This window comes from Bufo gargarizans, chromosome 3 (genome assembly GCF_014858855.1).
Source record: "Bufo gargarizans isolate SCDJY-AF-19 chromosome 3, ASM1485885v1, whole genome shotgun sequence".
Lineage (NCBI taxonomy): Eukaryota > Metazoa > Chordata > Amphibia > Anura > Bufonidae > Bufo > Bufo gargarizans.
In genome coordinates, this window is record NC_058082.1 from 36,483,380 (window position 1) to 36,509,722 (window position 26,343).

A 26,343-nucleotide genomic window follows, 5' to 3' on the forward strand; every position below is an offset into this window, starting at 1 on the left:
TGTACAAAAATAAATTTTTATTAAAAGCAGCTGGATCGCAGCCAGGAAACATTACAGAGAAGAAGAAGGTCACTAAACTCAGCCTCCTACATACACTAGTCGCCGGACACAGCACATGACACCACAATGGTCTTTCATCAGGGGGGGAGGGAGGGGGTTTCATCGGAGCCGGTCCCAGCGCCAGATGGTGGCGTCATCGCAGACTGCTATGAGGATGCTGCTGTCTCTGCTGAAGCTGGTCTGTCGGATTGCGGCCATGCATTTGGGATGAGTGAGAGTTGTGCACCTGTAAACGGAGAACATGGGGCGTAAGTGAAGGTCCATGTGGAAAAGTGTCATTCGTTTTAGCATTTGCACTAAAGCAGGGGTCAGCAACCTCTGGCACTCCAGCGGTTCTGAAACTACAACTCCCAGAATCCTCCATTCACTTCTATGGGAGTTACTAGAACAGCTAAGCAAGTAGGCATGCTGGGAGTTGTAGTTTCACAGCAGCTGGAGAGCCGAAGGTTGCTGATCCCTGCATGGGACCTCGGTACCACATCCACTAGCTGTTACAGACCGACATAGCAGTACTAGTCTGGGTGACATTTAGCTGTCCGCACTCAATTTATTAAAAAGTCTGCCGAATCTCTTTACCTCCTCAATGGACATAAAGGCTATAGACACCTTTGAGGCTTTTCTTTTATGATTGTATTTTATAAATTTTGGGCTACAGATTAGGGATCGGCTAGAGCAGATACCGATCACCTGTGAACTTTCAGGCAGATAGTCAATAACTTATACCGATATTCTGTGCTTTTTCATATAAAATAAAATAATGGTTTTCTGTTTTGGCGTTCACCACATAGGAGATAAAAAAAAAAAAAAAAATTATATATGAGGCAGCACTCCAACGTCAGGTGAAAGAAATCGTGGATCCTTTATTCCCCTCTGCAACGTTTCAACCGCTCGTTGCGGTCTTTATCAAGCACGGACGTGGCAATATGTGATATGTAATATTTATCTATTGTTTATATATTTTATATGTAAAATTGGGAAAAGGGTTATATATTCTTAATAATTTGGTGTTTTCCCCCCCCCCCCTTTTTTTTAAATTTATTTTTTACTTTTTATTTAATAACCATTTCCCCCTTAGGGGCTCGAACCTGGGATCTTTTCATCCCTTGTCCTATTCACCCCAATAGAGCTCTATCAGAGTGAATAGGACGTCGCACTCTCCCTGCTGCCATGTGCTTACAGCATCAGGGAGGTTACCATGGCAGCCAAGGCTTCAGTAGTGTCCTGGCTGCCATGGTAACCGATCGGAGCCCCAGGCTTCCACTGCTGGGGCTCCGATCAGAAGCTTCCACTGCACCACCAATGAAAGGAGGGGACCCTGTGGCCACTATCATCAATGATTTTAATACTAGGGGGTGGGGGGGGGGGGGGGGCGCACTGCACCACCAAATGATAATCAATGTTTAATACAGGAGGCGGGTGTGTCAGCGGTAGAATCAGGGAGCTGCAGCATCTGAGGGGTTAACTGGCACTGATCGCAGCTTCCTGTCATATAGGCTGGGCAGCGCCTCCTGTATTTGTATTAGACGTCAACCTTCATTGGTGGCGTAGTGCGCCGCCCCTCTTCCCGTTTCTCCTCATTGGCAGCGCGGCACAGGGGGGAGGGAGAGTGTGACGACTCCTCCCCTGTGCTGCTGAGGGAACATGGCGCACTCATGTTCTGTGATAGCGCGCTGGACGCATTATCGGCAAGGTTACATGCAGATACCGATAAATTTAGAAAATCATGAATATCGGCCGATAATATCGGTAACTCCGATTATCAGTCGATCCCTACTACAGAGAATTTTTTCATTTGGACTATATTAAAATGTTCAGCCTTTCTGAGGGTTAAAATTCAGTCTGTCTTTGAATCCCATCATCTGATGTGTCGCTCTCATCTCTGATCTCCTGACCTCGAACACTCATCATAGCTCAATTCTTATCAAACCAATAAGTATATGGTTCAAATAAATGCTTATGAGGTCAGGAGATCAGAGATAAGGCTTCACACAAGCTGTCAAATGATGGGATTCAAAGAAAACAGACTGTGACAACTTGCAAACTGATTTTTAACCCCTATATCTCAGAAACGGCTGAATATCTTTCAGCTGAAAACATAATTTTTTTTGCCTCAAATGAGTAAAATGCAATAATGAAAAAAATGCTCTGGAAGGTGTCCATTGCCTTTGGGTGTGATATACAGAATTGCACCCTTTTTTTATTTATTTTTATTGTCCCACTGCATTGAAAATGACAATTGTGGGACTTGTGCAACAGGACTTTGTTAGAAAATTTCTATCTTTTTATGTTCACAGCTCCTAATCAGAACTAGGCGTCATTAGCGTAACAGACCCTGTGTAGTCCGATGCTGCAGTCACACTCTCGTCCATCAGTCCACTACTGCTTACCTTTATACTGAATGTACATAGGGGACGGAGAGGAGGAAGTGTGACTGCAGGATCAGACTACACAAGGTTAGGTTGTTGTCTGTTACTATAGAGACACACAAGCCGGCATAAGAGCTGGAGAAAAAAAAAAAACGTAGGATGCGTTTAATCATTGACCTAGTGCAAAGTTGTTTCATTGTTAAGCAATAAAAAATAAAAAATAAAAAATAAAAAAAAGGGCTGTGGAGGTGGACATAGCGTTTAAAGGAGTTGTCTAGATTGGGCAATGGTTGCCGACATGAAAGGGCCAGCACGCAGGAGAAGTGCACCATCTGTGGAACATCCTTATGAGACAGGTGCACTTGAGAGAGGGACACTTTGAAGTGGCGCTACACTTTGGCCAGTAAAAGGGATGCGCAGCGGACCGCCTCCCTCTTTATATCTGTATGTCCAACCCATATGTAAGTGGACTTATATGTAAGAAGGCATGGTTCACGTCATCCATGCGCATGGGGCGTTCTGACGTCATTCTGGAGCGCCCCGGGAGCCGCACGGACTGTAAGTATACCGCTCCCCACTACTACTATGGCAACCAGGACTTTAATAGCGTCCTGGCTGCCATAGTAACACTGAACGCATTTTGAAGACTGATCCGTCTTCAAATGCTTTCAGTTCACTTGCGTTTTTCCGGATCCAGAGTGTAATTCCGGCAAATCGAGTACACGCCTGATCCGGACAACGCAAGTGTGAAAGAGGCCTAAAGCAGATGAGTACAGCACAACTCCAAATCCACAAAAAAAGTTGAACTGCTGTGTAATAATGTAATGTAAATAGGAGCAGAACGCCATGATCTGTAAATCTTATAGGCCCCAACTTCATTCACAATGGGTCAGAGAGCACATATCAGAAAGTGAGACATTTTACAAAAAAATATATATAGCTCATTTAGAACTTTATGCCAGCCACGCATCTCAAAAAATTTGGGACAAGGTCATGTCCACCATTGTGTAGTATCCCCTCTTCTCTTAACAGTCTGTAACCATATGTGAAGTGAGGAGACCAATGGCTGGAGTTCTGGGAGAGGAATGTTCTCCCGTTCTTGTCCGATTCTAGCTGCTCACTGTCCGATTCTAGCTGCTAAACAGTCCGAGACAGATTACGTCTGGATGGAGCATATGTTATTCTAAAATCGCTATATACTGTTCAGCATTGATTGTACCTTTCCAGATGTGTAAGCTGCCCACGCCATAGGCACTAATACAACCCCATACCATCACAGATACAGGATTTTAAACTATGCCTACAGTGTGATGTTGGTGGAGAACATGGACGTGTAAGAGGTCAGACTATCCATTTATCACATGTAAAGACCCACTACTGACCTCACAGCGCAAAGATTTTGCTATATGGAAAGCTAGCCATACTTTCTGCACACACTGACCGACGTGCACGGACCTTTGCTCGCAATGTATGAGATTTCCAGGTAACAAATCCCTGAGCCGTGATCATAGGGTTCAATCCTCAATGTGACGATGAAACACAGGAATCACTGTGACTGCATATCTGGTTAAACTATGTGAATATCGATAACGTACAGCAATCTATCATGTTCCGCTCTCCTTTGGGGACTACGTCTATAAAGATCTCTAGGGACATCACAGTTCTATCCGAAGAGCAGCACCTACTTGGCTTTGTGTGGATCCTCCACCTCCAGATCCCAGACGTAGAGCTTCCCCACCTGGTTTCCGAGTGCAAGCATCTGCAGAGAGAAATACATTAGTCTATTAGTGGTCCGTGTCTTGCCTCCTTTGGTTTATTATTCTCACGAAGAGGGAGCAGATTCTACAATAATACAACACTACACCACGGGGGGGGATAGGGGCGCGGGCAGTTTTCCACCAGCAGCCCCAGGTACCGAAACTAATGCAATCTGTAAATTAATGAACTGACTTACTTCACTTTATTTGGGCTATGATGGTCTTCTGTGAAAGGGCTTTACTGGTTAGTAAACCAATGGCCTATCCCTTAGTATAGGCCAGGCATGCTCAACCTGCGGCCCTCCAGCTGTTGTAAAACCAACTCCCAGCATGCCCGAACAGCATACAGCTAGGCATCGTGGGAATGTTGTAGTTTTAGAACAGCTGGAGGGCCGCAGGTTGAGCATGCCTGGGATAGGCCATCAATAGCAGACTGAGCTTATAAAAAGGGACAGAGCATTCGCTCAAGCACCTCGACCCCATCAAACAGTTGCCGGCAGCAGGACCACCACCGATCTGAACATTTATCCCAATGACAGGCCATCAATTGTCAAGAACTGGAAACCCTTCATTTTATAGAAGGGCATCCTGACAATGCCATATCAGTGTATTTTATGACTCAAGTAGAAGCAGGGGATCAGCACGCACTTCCTGATGCTAATAAATCTTCCCCTTATTGTCATAAACAGAATACAGGCAGATGTGACGCGTTTCAGCTAAACAGCCTTTCAAACAAGCATCTGTTTAGCCGAAACGCGTCACATCTGCCTGTATTCTGTTTATGGCAATAAGGGGAAGATTTATTAGCATCAGGAAGTGCGTGCTGATCCCCTTCTACTTGTATACGAGCACCACCTTCTTCCAGAGTGCCAGCCGTCTACTCATTCCGAGTCTAGCCTTTTATGAGACATGGTTTTAGGGAACCATTGGGATGTAACCAGAAATCCATCTCCCAGTCCCAATTAGCACTTTTAGACAATTCCATGGGTACAAAAGCGCCATTAAGATGTAATAGGGTCCAGAAATGACACCCATTATCCCTTCTTTGATCACATTTTATCTTGTATTACAATTAAACATATTACAACTCACACACTGTCCTGGGTCTGGCTGTAAGACAATTGGTCGCAGCAGCAGCCTCCACCCTCTGCTGTAATACAAGATTGATAAACACCCCCCCCCCCCCCCCCAGCTAAGCCACAGCCCCCAAGTCAGTATTCAGCCGAAGATGGAATAGATCAGCAGATTAACCCCCTCTGTTCTCTGCAGGATTTCTACAAGACCGTTTCAGGGCCATGCAGAAAATGCTGCAGACTGACAAAACGAGGGGGGGGGGGGGGCAATATGATATTCCGTCTCCTTGCATCATTCACTTCTGGGCTCAGAGTTCCTATAAAGTCCAGCGAGGAGACTGGACGGACGCTTTACCCATCTACCCTAGTAAATACACTGGCTATTTGGATCCTGGGATACCACAGCCCCCTGTAGTTCTATCCGTAGTGCCGCCCCGCAGTGCGGTATAACAGACCTTTTGCCAGAAGTCCATGGAGAATCTCATGTACCAGATATCGCACTGGCTGTAATCAAACCTCCCCAGGATGGTCGCGTTAGACTCGCTTGGCTTGATCTTGTCAATGTCGTCCTCCATTTTACCCGGTTTCCAGCACACAATGGCATTTTCACAGGACTGAAAGACAAAGTTGTCACTAGAAGTGTTATCTCGTCCCCGTCCAACCAACGCCGAGGTATCAGTGCAATGATGAAATATTTCCATTAGGCCCCATGCACACTGCCGTGTTTCACAGCCGTGTGCGGGCCGTGGAACCGCGGCCTGGATCCCTCCTGAGAGCAGGAGCGCACGGCGTCACTGGTTGCTATGACGCCGTGCGCTCCCTGCTGCCGCCGCAATACAGTAATACACTGGTATGATCTATACCAGTGTATTACTGTACTGTGCCGGCAGCAGGGAGCGCACGGCGTCATAGCAACCAGTGACGCCGTGCGCTCCTGCTCTCAGGAGGGATCCAGGCCGCGGTTCCACGGCCCGCACACGGCTGTGAAACACGGCAGTGTGCATGGGGCCTAACTGTAAGGGACTGTCCGGCTTTAGAGGAGTTTTCCGGTAGCTCGTTATCGATGATCTACCCTCAGGATAGGCTATCAATATCAGTTCGGCGGGGGTCCGACACCTGTTAGCAGCAGCAGCCGGAGGAACAAGGTTCTGTCCGCTATGCAGTGCCCATGTCCGGGTACTGACACTCAGCTCCTATACAAGTGAATGGGAAAGGAGCTGAAAACGACAGCGCGCAGAGCCTTCCCTCCACTACACAGCGCGCAGAGCCTTCCCTCCACTACACAGCGCGCAGAGCCTTCCCTCCACTACACAGCGCGCAGAGCCTTCCCTCCACTACACAGTGTCCCACCACTGGTGGCTGCCCGAAATGTCTCATCTGTGGGAGTATGAGGTGTCAGACCCCCGTCGATCTGAAATCAATGACTTACCTGGTGGATAGACCATCAATATCTAAGTACGGAAAACCCCTTTAAGTAAACTGATCTCTTACCATTGTCAATAAATTACTCCAATTTTCAATTTACTGAATTTTCAGTTAACAACTTCCAAAATGGGATGACTGTCGGTGAATGGCAACCTACTTATTTACCTCCACAGATCTATACAGAATTAGTACTGTCTGGTACTATTTTCCGTAGACCATTCGCTGTGAGCTTAATAACGTGAGCTCAAGACTGACACACTGTAACAAACTATCAGGACTGGAGAGAGATGTGCTGCTTATGTATTTATCTGAAAGGAGTATTGTCTAGACTGGATACAACTGTAGCAAACCCTCAGCTGCGAGACGTATTCTGTCGGTATAGGCTCCCAGCCTCTGGATATGATGGGCTGTAATTCATGATCAGTCTGACGGCCGGGACCCGAGGCAATCACGAAATCAGCAGTCGATCACGTGCACCGCCGCTCCATTCATCTCCTTGTAGACAACCTAATGCTGTACTCCCTCTCCGGCAGAACCATAAAGAATGAAGGGAGCGGGAGCAACTATGCTCGATAGCCACTCCATTTAATGGGGGGTGTTGGGAAAGCTCATCAAGGGGTTGTCCCACCGTAACTTAAGGCCAAGTATGAAAAAAATGAGGTTGTCCCTTAAAGGGTTAATATATCATCTTCTAATGGTGTTTTAAGCCTTTTTGGTCGGTCAGGCTTATACTGCGGTCACACACACACACACTCACCTTAGACAATATCAAGTCTCCGAGCCACCTCACACAGTCCACATAATTTCTGTGAATGTCTCTCGTTGAAAAATCTGGGAAATGGATCTTTTGTGAAATAAATGGTCTGTGGGAAACAAGAATTTTAAGAAGCTAAATACATAAAATCAGTCATCCTATAAAACGGATGGCAACAGTCCAATATGTGAATGTGTGAATCTCTGCATTACGTGCTATTCCTAGATGATCCTTAAAAGAGTTATCCAAGATGTGCCAGGTTCCTGTTCTGCCACTACTTCCAAGATGACGTGCCGTACATTGGGCACGTGATCCCAGCCTGGGATTACAATCTGCAGCGCAAATGCGAGTCGGATTCTGTTGCCAAAGTGCTTGCATTCAGACTCATGCATGCACTGCTGGTTCTGACCCCAGGCCGTGATGGGGATGAGCCTCCCTTGCATCATGGATGACGCTAGGGAGGCTCTTCCCCCGTCGTGGCCTGCTATTGACTGCTCCCCCGTCGCCAGATGTTTTGATTCACATGACGGGGAAATGCAGTGGCAGCCATGCGGGGAGCAGGAGGGACACGAGTGCCAGGGTAAGTATAACCTATATGAGGGGGGTCATTATAGGAGTTGGATAACCCCTTTAACCTGATAATCTGTACCCCAGGTGGTCTAGGGCAATGAAGGTGTAAATGCCAGCATTCCTTGTGGTCTATGGCAGTAAAAGTGTTGAAGTCCCTGGTGATCTAGGGCAGCAAAAGGGTTCATGACAATATTCCTGGTGGTCTAGGTTATTGAAGGGGTTAATATCAGTATACCTGGTTGTCTAGGACATCCTGGAGGTTAATTACAGTGTCTCTGATGGTCTGGTCTAGAACAGTGTTGGGTTTAATGTAAGGATCTCTGATGGCCTAAGGCAGTCAAATGGTTAAATTTAAGATTCCCGATGGAAGGCAGTGTAAAGGTTAATGCAGTACAGCAGGCTGCAGCATTGCACAGGCTCTATTAGGAGATTGCACATTGATATTACAAGCTTTCCGTTTCCTCTCTGCCCTGATCATAGAGATGAGTGCAGGGAGGGGATAGAGAGGACTGTGCAGCTGTAAATGTACGGGCACACTGTTCTCTGTATAATTGGGCAGAGTGATAAAGGAGCGCTCAGCCCAATCTTTAAACAGAAAGCTTGAGGAGCAGACTTTCTCAGAGCAGGGATAACTTCTGAGCTGCATGGAGCCCAGTTGTTCACCTTAAGGGCTCACGCACACGGCCGTATGTTCGGTCTGCATTCAATCCGCAAAAACTGCGGATCAGGCAGGCACACGGCCAGGATCTGTGTTTTGCGAATGTGCGATTTACAGATCGCAAAACAGATACGGTCGTGTGCATGAGCCCTAATCGAGAAACTTAGCAAAAAAAAAAAAAACGCAAGGAGCATCAGGATGTGCCCCACACTCACCTGTTTGTTTTGCTGGGATTGTATTCATAGGAATGCTTTATGGCAACTTTCATTCGTTTAGAGTTCAGTCGCCACAGTTTGAGGGAATGATCCATTCCACAGGACATTATCTTCTCTCCGAGGAGATCATAATCCTAACGCAAGAAGAAAATAATGACATGGCGGTTTTATTTATCAAGAGCATGAGCGTCAAACAGTTGTGTGATAAATAGCAGGAGCGGTAAGTATACACGAGAACAAGCGCGCAACTTCCCACTTAGTTTTTGCTCCGTTGTAGACCATGTGGAGAATGTGCTCATTCTCGGATTTTCTCAGCAATTTAAAAGCTTAATTTAGTTTGAGTTTCAAGCGGTTTCACATGCAGAAATCGTAGCAAAAAGTTTTGAGACTGTAAAAACCAAAATTTGTCAAAGTTTACAGCTTAACTTTTTTTTATGGTGGCAGCTAGCACTAACTTTACAAAAGTAAATTAATCACAAAAAAAACGGGGTACTGTGGAGGTCACTGTAAAGGGGGCAGGGAATAGTGGAGGTCACAGATAAGGGGACGGTGCCCTATGGAGGTCAGTGTTAAGGGGCGGGCTGCTGTGGAGGTCAAAGTTAAGGGGATGGGCTGCTGTAGAGGTCCCATTTTAAAGTGGCGGGGCACTGTGGATTTCACTGTTAAGGGGGATACTGTCAATCTCTTTTAACGACACATAGAAACATTAAATGAAATAGATGAAATAGAGAGTGAGCTGGCTCACTACTGTGACCTGCGTCTCATCTCCTCCTCCAAGTCTTTTTTATCATCATCATATGTATTTTAAATTTGTCACCTGCAGTCCTATGTAACTCACTGTAATTCACTGTGTTATGTGGGGTGTTACATACGACTGCAGGTAATATCTATGACATCTGTACACAAGGTTATGAGATGGTGGGGGTATGATTCCTGGCACCCCAGACAATCAGCTGTTTGAGGAGACCGCGATGTCCCAGTGAGCGCCGCAGCCTCTTTGCTCAGCGCTGTCCATTTGATAGCACTGCGCTTGGTATTGCAGCTCAGCCCCAATCACTCGGATGGGACAGAGCTGCACCTAGACCATGTGAACGATGAATGTGATGTCATATTGCCTAGGAAGAGACTGTGGCACTCATGAAGCACCCCAGCCAATCAATGGTTTGAGGTTTAAACTAAAATGGAGGGAAGGGCCCAAGTTGGGTAGACAACTCCGGGCCCATCATGCACTTAACCCACCCCTGAGCAGCATGCATCTGTATGACATGTCATTCAAACTGGGGGAACACCATCTCATTTTGTGATCACGGGGAGCAGTCGGACCCCCTCTGATCAGACACTTATGCCCTATGCTGTGGATCGAGAATACGTTTAAAAGAAAAGAAAAAAAAAAAAAAAAAACACATGTAGTTTCCTGGCATCTTGAGTCCAAAAGAAGCTTATGGGGGGGGGAAATGTCCCTTCTGCAAACGGCTGTCTATGTAGACTTCTCAAGAATTTGCTATAGACTTTAGCTTCATTGCCTGCGATAGGCTGGGTCTCATGAAGAAACCCATGCTATTGCAATTGTAGTTCCTATGGAGCCCTGCAGGTGGCAGGTTTCCATAAGAGCATAGCAAATCTGCAATGAACTGCATACTATTAAAAAAAATAACATTTTTTATCTCATAGAGCATGGAAACCCAAACTGCGTAATAAGGGAAAAAAAATAAAAGGAATAAAGTTATTATCCCCTGTTTTTATATCACAAATGTACAGCGCTGTGTAAGGATTCTGACCCCCACTCTGATATGGATAGCCTATCCTTAGGATAGAAACATCAACGCTCCAGAAAACCCAAGATGATCACTAAGCTACAGGTGCAAAGTCTGAGGCTGCACCACTGAAAGATTCTGATGACACCATACCCCCTCCTTTTTGAAGTACATGGAGACCTAGCATAGGATCATGGTAATAACCTTTATAAAAATTATAAGAAATGCTGATATCAAGGAAATATTAGTGACTTACTGCACTCAACACTTCATCTCTGTGCCCTTCCACACCACCGAATATAGCCACAAGTGTATCTGTCTGTATATTCCACAGCCTCAGTGCATGATCTGCAGAAACAAAAGGGTTAAATAGACTGAATAGTCTTCAAATCCCAAATATATACTCTTTCCAGCAGAGAACAATTTAGTGCAAAAGGCCCAGGATGTCCTAAAAAAAAGAAGAAAAAAAAAGTGAAACCTCACAGATTTCCTGCCACTCCCATACCGATGCCTTCCGGTCCCCGCTGGTCTCAACACAAAGGAAATACCAGTGATTGGCTGAGTAGGGATTTCCTGTGTGTCAGGATGGGAGAAGAAATTAGAGACCGGCGGGAAGGGGGGCCTGGTGGGATTGGTCATCACTTATGTTATTTAACCACTCTGAGCCCTTTGGCCAAAATTATTCCTTGCTGGTCAAACCCTTTACAGGGACTGCCCAGGATTAGAAAAAGTGGTTCTGTTAAATATGTATTTATTTATTTTTTTTAACCACCTCCGGACCGCCTAACGCAGATCTGCGGTCCGGAGGTGGCAGCTCTGCGCACAGTCACGCATATACGCGTCATCTCGCGAGACTTCCTGTGAACGTGCGCACACAGGCGCGCGTTCACAGGAACGGAAGGTAAGCGAGTGGATCTCCAGCCTGCCAGCGGCAATCGCTCGCTGGCAGGCTGGAGATGTGATTTTTTTTAACCCCTAACAGGTATATTAGACGCTGTTTTGATAACAGCGTCTAATATACCTGGTCCTCTGGTGGTCCCTTTTGTTTGGATCGACCACCAGAGGACACAGGTAGCTGTGCAAAGTAGCACCAAACACCACACTATACCCCCCCCCTGTCACTTATGAACCCCTTATCACTTCATATACACTCCCTGATCTCCCCCCCCCCCCGTCATTGATCACCCCCCTGTAAGGCTCCATTCAGACGTCCGTATGATTTTTACGGATCCATGGATACAAGGATCGGATCCGCAAAACACATACGGACGTCTGAGTTTTGCGGATCCGATCCTTGTATCCATGGATCCGTAAAAATCATACGGACGTCTGAATGGAGCCTTACAGGGGGGTGATCAATGACAGGGGGTGATCACCTCATATACACTCCCTGATCACCCCCTGTCAGGCTCCATTCAGACTTTTTTTTTTGGCCCAAGTTAGCGGAAATAGTTTTTTGTTTTTTTTTCTTACTAAGTCTCATATTCCACTAACTTGTGTCAAAAAATAAAATCTCACATGAACTCGCCATACCCCTCACGGAATCCAAATGCGTAAATTTTTTTAGACATTTATATTCTAGACTTCTTTTCACGCTTTAGGGCCCCTAAAATGCCAGGGCAGTATAAATATCCCACATGTGACCCCATTTCGGAAAGAAGACACCCCAAGGTATTCCGTGAGGGGCATATTGAGTCCATGAAAGATTTACATTTTTGTCCCAAGTTAGCGGAAAGGGAGACTTTGTGAGAAAATACCAAAAAAATCTATTTCCGCTAACTTGTGACAAAAAAAAAAAAATTCTAGGAACTCGCCATGCCCCTCACGGAATACCTTGGGGTGTCTTCTTTCCAAAATGGGGTCACATGTGGGGTATTTATACTGCCCTGGCATTTATGGGGCCCGAAAGCGTGAGAAGAAGTCTGGGATCCAAATGTCTAAAAATGCCCTCCTAAAAGGAATTTGGGCCACTTTGCGCATCTAGGCTGCAAAAAAGTGTCACACATGTGGTATCGCCGTACTCAGGAGAAGTTGGGGAATGTGTTTTGGGGTGTCATTTTACATATACCCATGCTGGGTGAGAAAAATATCTTGGTCAAATGCCAACTTTATATATAAAAAAAAAAATGGGAAAAGTTGTCTTTTGCCAAGATATTTCTCTCACCCAGCATGGGTATATGTAAAATGACACCCCAAAACACATTCCCCAACTTCTCCTGAGTACGGCGATACCAGATGTGTGACACTTTTTTGCAGCCTAGGTGGGCAAAGGGGCACATATTCCAAAGTGCACCTTTAGGATTTCACAGGTCATTTTTTACACATTTTGATTTCAAACTACTTTGCACACATTAGGGCCCCTAGAATGCCAGGGCAGTATAACTACCCCACAAGTGACCCCATTTTGGAAAGAAGACACCCCAAGGTATTTTGTGATGGGCATAGTGAGTTCATGAAAGTTTTTATTTTGTGTCACAAGTTAGTGGAATATGAGACTTTGTAAGAAAAAAATATATAAATAAATCATCATTTTCCACTAACTTGTGACAAAAAATAAAAAGTTCTATGAACTCACTATGCCCATCAGCGAATACCTTAGGGTGTCTACTTTCCGAAATGGGGTCATTTGTGGGGTTTTTCTACTGTCTGGGCATTGTAGAACCTCAGGAAACATGACAGGTGCTCAGAAAGTCAGAGCTGCTTCAAAAAGCGGAAATTCACATTTTTGTACCATAGTTTGTAAACGCTATAACTTTTACCCAAACCATTTTTTTGGACCCAAACATATTTTTTTTTTATCAAAGACATTTAATATATGGATGTCGTTTTTTTTTTTGCAACATTTTACAACTGAAAGTGAAAAATGTCATTTTTTTGCAAAATAATCGTTAAATTTCGAATAATAACAAAAAAAGTAAAAATGTCAGCAGCAATGAAATACCACCAAATGAAAGTTCTATAAGTGAGAAGAAAAGGAGGTAAAATCGATTTGGGTGGTAAGTTGCATGACCAAGCAATAAACGGTGAAAGTAGTGTAGTGCAGAAGTGTAAAAAGTGGCCTGGTCATTAAGGGGGTTTCAGCTAGCGGGGTTGAAGTGGTTAAGAGTATGTTCACACGGAAAAATATGATGTGGTTTCAGACTTTTCTCGCGTAGGAGTGTCCCTGCCAGTACTACAGGCTTGAGGTGAGAGGTGTGTCTCCAGGATGCTGCTGTCTTCATTAGCTCTTATGTATCGTCACAGCTTCACTCCTGGGTTGACTACAGCTAATGAGCATTGTGCTGACAGTCACTGACGCCACGTTGTGTGTACTGCTGTGGGTGCTCTTCTTTTGCTCTACACTTGTACACAACCTGTGTGATCTCTTTCCCCTGCAAACTGCCTGGTGTGTGTGTGTGTGTGCGTGTGTCTTCTTTCCTCCCAATCTACGGTCTGCGTGAGCTGCCCTCCTTGGATGCTTTACCCCCCTCTGCACACTCTGATCTGCTGTATTGAATCTCCTCTCCCTCCCATCTGTAAAACTGAGTGAATTGATTAATTCTGCCTTTAGGAAGTGACTTCATGAATTCCCTTTCTAGAGTCTTCAGCTATTAGACATACCTTTGCTGACAGATAACAGTAGGTTTGGATCGCGTGGATGAAACTTGAGTTCATTGATTGCATTGCCGTGGCCCACATAGTGCTGCGTGGGGGAAAAACATCAGATCTTTAGTTTTGCTTCCACTACACTGGCATATACAGGTTTATTTAACAAAAACAAAACAAAAAAAAAAACAACATGGATCAGGTTTTGCTTACATGGCCTATGCACACAGGAGAACTAGGAGCATCCTAATAGCATGAGAAGACATATAAGCCACTTACTGAGGCTATGCTGCAGTACGTAGTTATTAGGATTGAGCGAATCAAGTTTGGATGAACCATCCGAAGTCGATTCACATAAAACTTTGTTCTACTACTGTATGGAGCAGGAGCTCTGTACAGTATTAGAATGTATTGGCTCAGATGAGCCGAAGTTATTGCTTCGCACAATAACTTCATAAATTTGTACTGTAAAAAAAACATTTCCCAAACTCAGGTTCGATTCGCTCATCCCTAGTAGTTATCTAACCCATTCACCACATACCTTGATGCACTGCATAGTGATGGGATTAATAATCCGGATAATTCCCCGGGAGCCTGCCACTGCCAGGAGCGGGTGACTTGTGTTGCTGTCGTAAGTCCACGCGCAGGTGTAAAAGTTCTCATCTGCCTAAATCTTGCAATTAAGGAGTTTAACTTCAAAAAAAGAAGACATCAAGCAAGATGAAATCAGTACAGACCCTGGAAATGGTAGTCATGGCACAACCTACTCGTATGACGTCAAAGGGTATATTCACACATGGCAGATCTGTCGCAGGAATTTCACTGGCTGCAGATTGTTTCCAGGTCGTTTTCGGCAGCAAGCAAATAGATTTTCTGCACGATCCATTTTAGATGAATGTGGCAGTCATAGAAATTTCTGAAACAGAACTGCTACGTGTGAATACACCCTAAAATGTGGACAACTACAGCTATACTAAAGCATTCCAGAAGCCTGGTGTTAACACCCTGATCAGCACAACACAAAGCCCCTTTATACGCCTGTGGAAAGTTGGGGTTGTCTCACTGGAGACAGGGATCAGCAACTTCAGTCAATCCAGCTGCTGTGAAACTACAACTCCTAGCATGCACACTTGCTTAGCTGTTTTTGTAACTCCCACAGAAGTGAAAGGAGGATTCTGGGAGTTGCAGTTTCAGAATAGCTGGAGTGCCGGAGGTTTCTGATCCTTGCTCTAGGATATGCCACCAATGTCAGATAGGAGCAGGTACACCCCCACCCCCCCCAACTGGGACCTACACGTATCTCCAGAACAGGCGCCAGAAAGAGGAGAGCGCACTGCACATGCACGGCGTGCTCATCCTTCATTTCTCAGGGAGTTTTTAAAATAGTTTGGCTATTTTCTTAAGTCCCATAGTAATGAATGGAGGGCTCACAGTGCAGGCATGGCCACCACCCCATTCACATCAATAAGACTGCTAGAGATAGCTGAGCCAGCTATTCCATAGAAATGAATGGAGAGCAGCAGTGCACTCTCCTTCACTTTCTGGGGCCAGTTCTGGAGATAGGTGCGGGTCCAAAAGTTGGGACCTGCATCTTTCTGACATTGGTGGCATAGCCTAGCGATATGCCACCAATGTCTCAGACAAAACAACCTCATCCCTGCTTGCTGGCTCCCTGTAAATATCTAGCGTGCAACAGTACATAGATGGGGAGGGGGTGCAGAAGAAAGAGACATCTGATGTAAAGCACCCTCACCCTGCAGTCACAGAGGGAGCGTACATTTGTATTGACGCAGAGGGAAGGACAATAAAGGGCAGCCTTTCAGGTTCCAATATAACGGGTTTACAATGCCTATATTATAGCTGCAATGCCCCTACAACTCTGACGTGGGGGTCTACTGACAAAAAACGTAACTACGACAAGAAACCGCGCAACGCACTTGTCCTCACTGGGTGAAGGACTGTATGATACGCTAAATCCCTGGATAATTCTCCCATGTGAAGGATACATCAGCGTCCACGTATGACTGCAGTAACCTGACTTCTCCTTGTGAGTGACATTCATACAGCGTGACCTGCAAGGAAGAGCAGATTGTGAGGAACAAAGTCACCGACGACGACCAATCTGATCACCGCCGATGGCGCGAGTGCCTGCTACTTACCCTGTTGCTGCCGACAGTAGCAAACACCAAGGGATCGCCCTCTTTACTGTGCCAGTTAAATTGCACCCCAAACAGCGGCTGGTTGTGATCTTCCTGCAAATCATACACAGAAATCAGTAAGACAAATGCTCCTCAGACATTTCCCCGGCAATTATTTCAGCCAACTGAAGGGGCGTCCTCCTGCCTGCACGTTACGGGATGCACACTCCGGCCGGACTTTATGTCTGAGCACAGATTTCTACTTAGATGCCAGGGGACTATGGTTTAATGTTACACAGAGCTCAGGAAGCAAATGTAAGTTACCTTTCTACTGGGGAAGTCCTACATCAAGAAGCCTGAGAAACCGTGGTAGAGATCAGCACAAATTACTATGTGTTCAAAAGTATGCAGCCCCCTAGCATCACCTGTAGGAGCCTGCTGTAGACCCCATGTCTAAACCACGGGTGTAAATAGGGAGTTGGGCCCCTTTTTGGATCTTTAACAGCCTCCAGATTTTGGAGAAGGTGCACCCACTCAGAGTTCCTCCACCCCGTGCCTTTATGGACCTTGCTTTGGGTGCAGTCATGCTGAAACAGAACCCTTCCCCAAACTCTTCCCACTAAGTTTGCAGTGGCAATTCGTATAAAATGTCAGTGCAGGTGAGCACGAAACGGCCCCTCAGGATCCACACCCTACGTATCTACTTCTACAATAACCTTTCGTTTTTTCCGTATAGTGAGTGCCATGCTTTTTATCCTTTGGGATACATTTTTCTACATAGCACCACTCTGGATTGGTATTCTCCATATAGTACCCCTGTGGAACTGTCAAAGTTAGGGCTCGTAGCATTTTGTGGATCCACACAACACGGATACTGGACCGTTTGCCTTTTGCAATTTGCAGACAGCACATGGCCCCCGCAATCATACAAAATGCCTATTCTGGTCCACAATTGCGGACAAGAACAGAACATGATCTATATTTTTTTTGCAGGGCGCGGAATGTAACTACGGATGCGGACAGCACATGTGCACTGTCCGCGTCTTTTGCGGCCCCATCGAAATGAATGGGCCCGCACCCTTTCATACAGTCGTGTGAATGAGCCCTTACTGAGAAGCTACGGAAGTGCCAGTCGTCTACTGGCGATTTGATAAATAATAGGACATGTATAATTTTTCAGACGGCATGGAACGGACATGATGTTGCCGACAGCACGCGGAGTACTGTCCGTATCTTTTCAAGCGAATGGGGCCGCATCCGACCTGCAAAAACCCAGTCGTGTGCATGAGCCCTTAGAGCGACAAATTTATGAAAAGCTATCGCTGTTAAACACTGAAACGGTGTCTGGTCCTGAACCAGTTGGGATGGAAATACAAGGGACTTGTCAACACATTAAAACTTCTGCAGTCACCGGTGGTCTAGTGATACTCAAGTGGGGGTCCGTCATAAGGATTCCCAGCATTACTCAGGGACTTACCTTCAAGCTGTTCACACATTTGAATGAGTATTTACACTTCTTTGATCTCCATTTGCCTTTTCCCCAATTCTTCCTCCCCGGGGCGTTCGCAGTATTTGTTGGGGTATCTGGCCGCTCTGTGTTGGTGCCGCTCTCTATACTGACAGCGTCGTCCTGCAAACAACAGACAGAGAGCTCAAACATGGTGTCCTGAGACCACCGCTGACGGACAGCCCCATATCGGGGAGCTTGGGCAGACAGGCTTGAGAGGGTTAACCATGACGGGGATCACCGCACTCTCAGATGCTGGCCGTTTCGGTGGGATTGTGGCTGTGTATTACAGCTGTGGGGGCAGCGCCATACGATCACCTTCACACCTAGTATGTCAGGGTTGCGCTCACTACCTCACCCTTAGTGCGGCGACCTGTTACATCACTACAGAGAGTCCCTCTTAACGGTAGGTCCATGACTCGGCCGTGATCACTGATCGGCACCACGGAGTTAGGCCTCTTTCACACGGGCGTCATGTTTTTTGCCCAGATAAGAGGCGGGTGCGTTGCGGGAAAATGCACGATTTTTCCGCACGAGTGCAAAACATTGTAATGCGTTTTGCACTCGCGTGAGAAAAATCGCGCATGTTTGGTACCCAAACCCGAACTTCTTCACAAAAGTTCGGGCTTGATGTTCTACAGATTGTATTATTTTCCATTATAACATGGTTATAAGGGAAAATAATAGCATTCTGAATACAGAATGCATAGTATAATAGTGCTGGAAGGGTTAAAAAAAATAAAAAAAAGTTAACTCACCTTCTCTTGTTCGCGTAGTTCCCGGTCTGTTCTTTAGCTGTGGGCTAAATGACCTGTGGTGACGTCAGATCACATGCTCCAATCACATGGTCCATCACCATGGTGATGGAGCATGTGATCTGACATCACCACAGGTCATTTAGCCCACAGCTAAAGAAGAGACCGACCGGGAACTACGCGATCAAGAGGAGAAGGTGAGTTAACTTTTTTTTATTTTTTTTAACCCTTCCAGCACTATTATACTATGCATTCTGTAATCAGAATGCTATTATTTTCCCTTATAACCATGTTATAAGGGAAAATAATACAGTGAATAGACTGTCACCTAGAACCCATGCGTGGAAATCGCACCGCATCCGCACTTGCTTGCGGATGCTTGCGATTTTCACGCAACCCCATTCACTTCTATGGGGCCTGCGTTGCGTGGATTATAGCACGGCAACGCACAAAGAGGAGCATGCTGCGATTTTCACGCAACGCATAAGTGATGCGCGAAAATCACCGCTCACGTGAACAGCCCCATAGAAATGAATGGGTCAGGATTCAGTGCGGGTGCAATGCGTTCAACTCACGCATCGCACCCGCGCGGAATACTCGCTCGTGTGAAAGGGGCCTTACTGGAACTGAACATTCACTCCACATACTACATACCAAACATTACACGCCCAGCTCCAGAGCAGTCACTGACCGCAGTGCCCGAAAATGGCCGACTGTATAAATCAAGGTTGCACTTGTATCACTACATCAATGCATCACGATGGACGAACTGAATAGGACATTTGTGAGGACAGAGTATATTAAAGGGGTCCTCTCACTTCAGCAAATAGCATTTATCATGTAGAGAAAGTTACTACAAGGCACTTACTAATGTATTGTGATTGTCCATATTGACTCCTTTGCTGCCATTATATGCCGCTTGTATCCGGGGGGGGGGGGGGGGGGGTTATGACCACCCTGCAATCCACCAGTGGTGGTCGTGCTCGCACACTAGAGGAAAAAGTGCTGGCCGGGACCGCAGGAGAACGCATAGGCCGGTGCTTTTTCCTATAGTGTGCAAGCACGACCACCGCTGGTGGATTGCAGGGTGGTCGTAACCATGGAAACAGTGTATAATGTGATGGAAAAATGAATCCACCCAGCAAAGGAGTCAACATAGAGAATCACAATACATCAGTTTTAACATGATAAATGCCACATACTGAAGTGAGACAACCCCTTTAACTCCTCTCCGCTTTACTACTACTGTAAAATGCCGTGGATTTTCCACATGCAATTCTGCTGCTGAAAATCCAGTCTACGCCATGTGCGGCCGCACGGACTGCAGATGCTTCTAAACGAGCTGCGTCTCTGAATGATTTGCAGATCTGACGCTGGCGGCTCCCCCACATTACGGCACATGCTAGTGTATGTGTCCTCAATAAGGGGGGGGGGGGGGGGGGGGCAGAGGAGCTCATGTCGCCTGAGAACAGAAGGATCAAGCATGCTGAACTCAAACTGCCTGACCCTTCTTTTCCCTGACATCAGAGGAGTTGGGACACACCCATTCATATAACTAATTCTGCGTCCGATCCGCAATTTTTCACTATCGGATATGGACCCATTCATTTCAAAGTGGCAGCAAAAAGGTGTACAGCACACCGTGCGCGGTCTGCATCTATAGGTCCATTCCTCAAAAAAAGATAGAACATGCCCTAGGCTTGTCCGTTATGCGGACAATAATAGGAATTTTTAAACACAGGGCGGGATGCACGCGGCTGGTATCTGTGTTTTGAGGATTGCAAAACGGATGCGGTCGTCTGCATGAGGCCTGATGGTTGTCTAGATGGCTCAGTGGTTAGCACTGGTGCCTTGCAGCGCTGGGGTCCTGGGTTCGAATCCGACCAAGGACAACATCTACATGGTATTAGCAGGTTCTCCCCGTGTTTGAGTGGGTTTCCTCCGGGTTCTCTGGTTTCCTCCCACACTCCAAAGACATCCTGATAGGAAACTAAGATTGGGGACAGCGAGTGATGATAATGTCGGTAGGACTATGTCAGCGCTGTAGAAGTATCTGCCCTGTAAGGTCCCAGGCTATGACGACGGCATGCAGGTTTCTGCACACGGGTAATTGCACCCTTCATGCACACGCAGTGTACCCCCTCCACTGCTGCCAAGGAGGAGCGGAAACATCCACCATCTGCAGAACCCGCCACGTCTGCTCAGGTGACTGGATCAGGAACTTTTAATTTTAAAAAATGGTCGTCTAGAGTCTCATATCCTGCTCAAACCGTATAGATGCAAATGATCCAACAGCACATATAGACTGAACCTGAAACCTGCACAACATCTACAGGCTTCGTCATAAGGAAACCACATGGTGCAAGCCCTGTACCTTCCCCTCCCCCGTCCGCACCGCCTGCAGAAGGTACACTAGTCTGGCCGCCGCCGCCACACGCCACCGCTTTTCTTGACTTGAAGAGTCATGCAGCTTTTAAAAGGGTTTTTCAGTGGGTGAGAAGTGGAATTTTTAGTCACGTAAAGTTTCACATTACGTTTTTGCCTTAGGCTACTTTCACACTCGCATCCGTGATGGATCTGCAAAAAACGCTTCCGTTACAATAATACAACCGCATGCATCCGCTCAGAACGGATCTGTTTGTATTATCTGTAACATGGCCAAAACGGATCCGTCATGAACTCCATTGAAAGTCAATGGGAGACGGATCCGTTTTCTATTGTGCCAGATTGTGTCAGAGAAAACGGATCCGTCCCCATTGACTTACATTGTGTGCCAGGACGGATCCGTTTGGCTCAGTTTCGTCAAGCGGACATCAAAACGCTGCAGGCAGCCTCCAGAGCGGAATGGTGACTGAACTGATGCATTCTGAGCGGATCCTTTTCCATTCAGAATGCATTAGGGCAAAACTGATCCGTTTTGGACCGCGTGTGAGAGCCCTGAACGGATCTCAGAAACGGAAACCAAAACGCCAGTGTGCAGGTAGCCTTACATTCAACACATGCAGCGCCATCCGTCTGTTCCATATATGTTAAAATAGTTTTTTTTTGCTGGACGCTGCAGGATGTAAAATCGTAGTACATCATGCTTTTGCATCCTCTCCCCCAATGTATATGTTAAACGTAGGGCGAAAACCTGATGTGACCCCCGTCTAATCTGTGTTTTTACCCCTATAGCCCGAGAATAGGTCATCAATAGAAAAAGCCCGGAGAACCCCTTTAGGGTCCATTCACACGTCCGTAATTTGGGTCCGCATTCGTTCCACAATTTGCGGACTCATTCACTTTCAATGGGGCTGGAACGGATGCAAATCCACATTTCCTGGATCCGCATCCGTTTTTTCGGGATCCGCAATTTCGTTTCTGAAAAAAATAGAACATGTCCTATTCTTGTCCGCAATTGCGGACCAGAAAAGGCATTTTCTATTATAGTGTCTGTGCGGTCTGCAAATTGCGGATCGCACATTGCAGGTGTCTGTGTTTTGCGGATCCGCAAAACACTTACGGACGTGTCAATGGACCCTTAAACCGCCACTACAACAAACAGTGTTTGTGCAGCATTTTATCATTTCCTAATGGCAAGTACAGAACATCTGGCCGCAGTGTTATTTTGGTCCAAAACTAGAGCAATTTTTTGGGGTGGGGGCTTAGAACGTCTGTTTGAAGCCATGTAAGAGCGTCATGGTGACGTATTCATGAGAGATATCCTCATCCTACATCTTCCTTGTCCATATAAGACCATGTTCACACCAACACTAGTTATTTTTATTGTTCGGCTCCGTCAGAGGAAAGACAGAAACCAATGGAGCCGAACAGGCCACACCGACTATAATGGGGCCCGTATGGGTGTCTGTTTTGGAAGGGGCAGGGGAGTCCTGCGTGTCTGACTTTTTTGTTCACTCTTTTTGGCGGAATCTGCAATGGAGTCTCCAACACAAACAAATAGGTCCTGACAGAGAAAGGGCACAATATGTCCTAAAAGAAAACAACACAACAAACTTTTCTAAGGCTACTTTCACACTTGCGGCAGTGTGATCATACGGCGGGCAGTTCCGTCGTCAGAACTGCCCACCGCTGACTGAAAGCATTTGTGAGACGGATCCAGATGCGGATCCGTCTCACAAATGCATTGCAAGGACGGATCCGTCTCTCCACTTGTCATGCGGACAGACGGATCCGTCTTGTATCTTTTTTCAAATTTTTACCGGTAGGACGGATCCGGCATTACGGTGTTTTGAATGCCGGATTAGTCACCAATACATTCCTATGGGAAAAAAAGCTGGATCCGGCATTCAGGCAAATCTTCCGTTTTTTTGGGGCCGGAGATAAAACAGTAGCATGCTGCGGTTTTATCGTTTGCCTGATCAGTCAAAACGACTGAACCGAAGACATCCTGATGCATCCTGAACGGATTACTCTCCATTCAGAATGCATTAGGATAAAACTGATCAGTTATTTTCCGGTGTACAGCCCCTAGGACGGAACTCAGTGCCGGATAATAAAAACGCTAGTGTGAAAGTATCCTTATCCAAAGAGGTAAAAACAGAAAAGGTAGAAGATTAAAGGGGTCTTCTCATCTGGGACATTGATGGCGTAATGTCAGATAGGAGTAGGTCTTGCACCTATCTCCTAAACAGGGTCCCCAAAGTGAAGGCTAACGCACCGCGCAAATGCGGCCACCCTCCATTCACCACTTTGGTGTTGGCTCAGCTATTTTCAGATCTCCCATAGGTATGAATGGAAAGCATGCACAGTGCGCTCTACTTCACTCAGCGGGTCCCAGAGGTGGGACCTCCACCTCTCTAAGATCGATGTCCCAGATGGGGATACCCCCTTTAATCATATTTTTCATGATGACGCCAAAGCTCAGCACACGCTGTACACACATCCCGACGCCAGCAGCAGCATCCAGGCCAGCGTCACAGTTGTGAACGGTCCCCACGGTCTAATTCACAGGTAACAAAAAAAATAAAAAATTGGTAAGAAACTAACCCCCCCCCCCCCCCAGATTCTGTATAATGCTGCTGTAGAACAAGGGGGTCAATAACCTCCAAGACTGCAGCCGTTGTGAAACTACAACTCCCAGCATGCTCAATTCACTTCCTTGGGAGTTCGGAGAACAGCTAAGTAATTGTGCATGCTGGGAGTTGTAGTGTTTCCACAGCTGGAGCCCCACGGAGGTTGTAGCACTGCTCAGGGACGCTGCCCCATAGGCCTCATCCTCACCAGAACATGGTCTGATGTGCTGCACCCTGTCGTGGACCACCCAATGGTCAACCAGTGAGGAGCCTGTGGGCAGGGCTGACACCATGCGTAGACCGCACTGCCAAGAGCAAGTCCACCGCCAGTGTGTGAGTGAGCGCTAGGAAAAAGGAGCGGGATCGAGCAGGCAGCACCCCACCTCTCACGGGAAGGAGCCCCGCGCTGCAGCAGTGAACTCCGCAGGCCTGGGCAGAGGACGGGGACACATTGCTGGGTTCATGGGGAGGCAGGGAAGTGGCTGCACTGGTTGATATTCACAGGGATGGAGAGCTTATTCAAAAACTTGGGACTGGGAAGGGCACTTTTTAATTTTGCCCCTGATCCAGACTGACGGCGCCCCCTATTCAGACAAACAGCAGAACCTCTGGACCTAACCAAGAGCTTTTCCACTGACTGACAGTAAGCAGAGATCCTGAAAACCATGAGTCAATCTAATCATACCATAGTTGAACATACCGCCCCTGTCACAGCACTCCTGGAGGGGGGGGACCAGGCACCCCAGTTTGCAGGACTGGTTGAGGTCCTGGGGGAGGGGATAGGGGGGAGTTGCTTGACCCCCCCACCTCCTCCCAAGGGGATCTCAACCAGTCCTTAAAAAACTGGGGAGCCTTGTCCCCCATTCTCTGCTGTTTTTATGATTTGCTATCATTCAGCTGGACTCTGCATGCTGTCAGTGAATGGAAACCCTCTCTTGTTTACCAGCCTAGCACCTCTATAACAGAGGCCATACATCTCACAGACAGCCTGCGATCGTCTACTTACTGTGGAACTACAAGTCACAGCATAACCGAAAACATCCCCGTGATGTGGAAAGACAAGTCCCCATCACAACCACACATTCTGGGACTTGGAGTACCACAACACATGAGGCTGGCTGCTCTGAGAGGTGAGCGGGCAGCATATTGCACTGTGAGAAATACCGAAACCAACAGTCAGACACCCCATCCTCGACCCCCGTTCCCACCGCGCGTTTTTCCTCACATTTTCATCCCCAGACAACTCCGGGTTACTGTTCTCGTCGCTGCTCAGCTTCTGCTTCTTGGCCGGCATCTCGTTTCCCGCCGCACGACCGGAAGCGTCGGACATCTTCCAGCGCCTCGGCGTGACGTCATTCGGACGCGCCCGCGCCGCGAGCACGTGACCGCCCGGAGGCCAGGTGCGGCCGGTGCGCATGCGCGACTCCGAGACCTCCGCTTTCGAATGAGCAACTTCCCGAGGTATGGAAGAACGTAGGGCAAATACAAGTGGGGGGCGATTAACCCTTTAAGGTTTGGCTTTTGTTGTTGTTTTATCATCAACCCATTTGCAGTAAGTTTGACCTCCCAAGGCTTTCAGGCAGCTGTTCACACAGGCGGCTTTTGACAGGGGAATTTGGAGCAGAATCTGCCTCCCCACTGAAAATGAATCTGCAGTTTGGAGGGCTCCAAAACTTTCACAGGCAATTCCATGGCAGTTTTTGACAAAGGGATTTGGTGCAGAATCGGCGTCAAATTCCGCAGTGGGAAATACAACCGTACGTGGTGACATGGCGTAGATACCGTACGTGGCGTAGATACCGTACGTGGTGTACATGGCGTAGGTACCGTACGTGGTGTACATGGCGTAGGTACCGTACGTGGTGTACATGGCGTAGGTACCGTACCTGGTGTACATGGCGTAGATACCGTACGTGGCGTAGATACCGTACGTGGCGTAGATGGAGTAGATACCTTACGTGGCGTAGATGGAGTAGATACCGTACGTGGTGTACATGGCGTAGATACCGTACGTGGTGGACATGGCGTAGATACCGTACGTGGTGTACATGGCGTAGATACCGTACGTGGTGGACATGGCGTAGATACCGTACGTGGTGGACATGGCGTAGATACCGTACGTGGTGGACATGGCGTAGGTACCGTACGTGGTGGACATGGCGTAGGTACCGTACGTGGTGTACATGGCGTAGGTACCGTACGTGGTGACATGGCGTAGATACCGTACGTGGTGGACATGGCGTAAATACCGTACGCAATGACATGGCGTAGATACCGTACGTGGTGTACATGGCGTAGATACCGTACGTGGTGTACATGGCGTAGTCTCTCAGCCACGTAAAGTCTGCAGTCTTTAGAGCCTCTACATACAAATTTTATTTGGCGTTTTTTGGTCACTAAAATAACACCATTGTTGACGATTGCGCTTTTGTTTCATCTTGTGTACACTTTTTTTTTGGCACTTTTTTTAGCGTTTTTTTTTTTTTGTTCAAGGTTTTTTTCCCCCTTGTAGAAGAGGGTTAAAGGGCTTCTGTCACCCCACTAAAGTAATTTTTTTTTGGGGGGGGGGGGGGGCTAGTTAAATTCCTTATACTGCGATATATGAAAATATAATGGTCTTACTAAGGCTACTTTCACACTGGCGTTGTTTAAATCCGGTGTTCAATTCCGACACCGGAACTGCCCGCCGGATCCGGAAAAACGTGTGAAAA

The 26,343-nt window shown here is 46.9% G+C and overlaps 2 protein-coding genes across 3 annotated transcripts in view; one reads left to right on the forward strand and one right to left on the reverse strand.

Annotated features, from left to right (window-relative positions):
- Window positions 1-25,009, reverse strand: EED (embryonic ectoderm development). Its single transcript, XM_044286644.1, has 12 exons — window positions 24,858-25,009; window positions 17,833-17,985; window positions 16,377-16,469; window positions 16,224-16,289; window positions 14,759-14,884; window positions 14,233-14,314; window positions 10,889-10,980; window positions 8,879-9,012; window positions 7,439-7,544; window positions 5,712-5,870; window positions 4,112-4,185; window positions 1-286 (listed from the first exon to the last, which is right to left on the reverse strand). The coding sequence occupies exons 1-12, from the start codon at window positions 24,960-24,962 to the stop codon at window positions 160-162; spliced, it is 1,317 nt and encodes a 438-aa protein (XP_044142579.1). The 5' UTR covers window positions 24,963-25,009; the 3' UTR covers window positions 1-159.
- Window positions 25,000-26,343, forward strand: part of LOC122932304 (P2X purinoceptor 7-like) — a 12,326-nt gene continuing 10,982 nt past the window's right edge. The window contains exon 1 of one of the 2 annotated variants that reach the window (XM_044286645.1): window positions 25,000-25,093. The gene's annotated coding sequence lies outside the window, so the exon portion shown is untranslated. The other variant, XM_044286646.1, reaches the window with a different exon arrangement.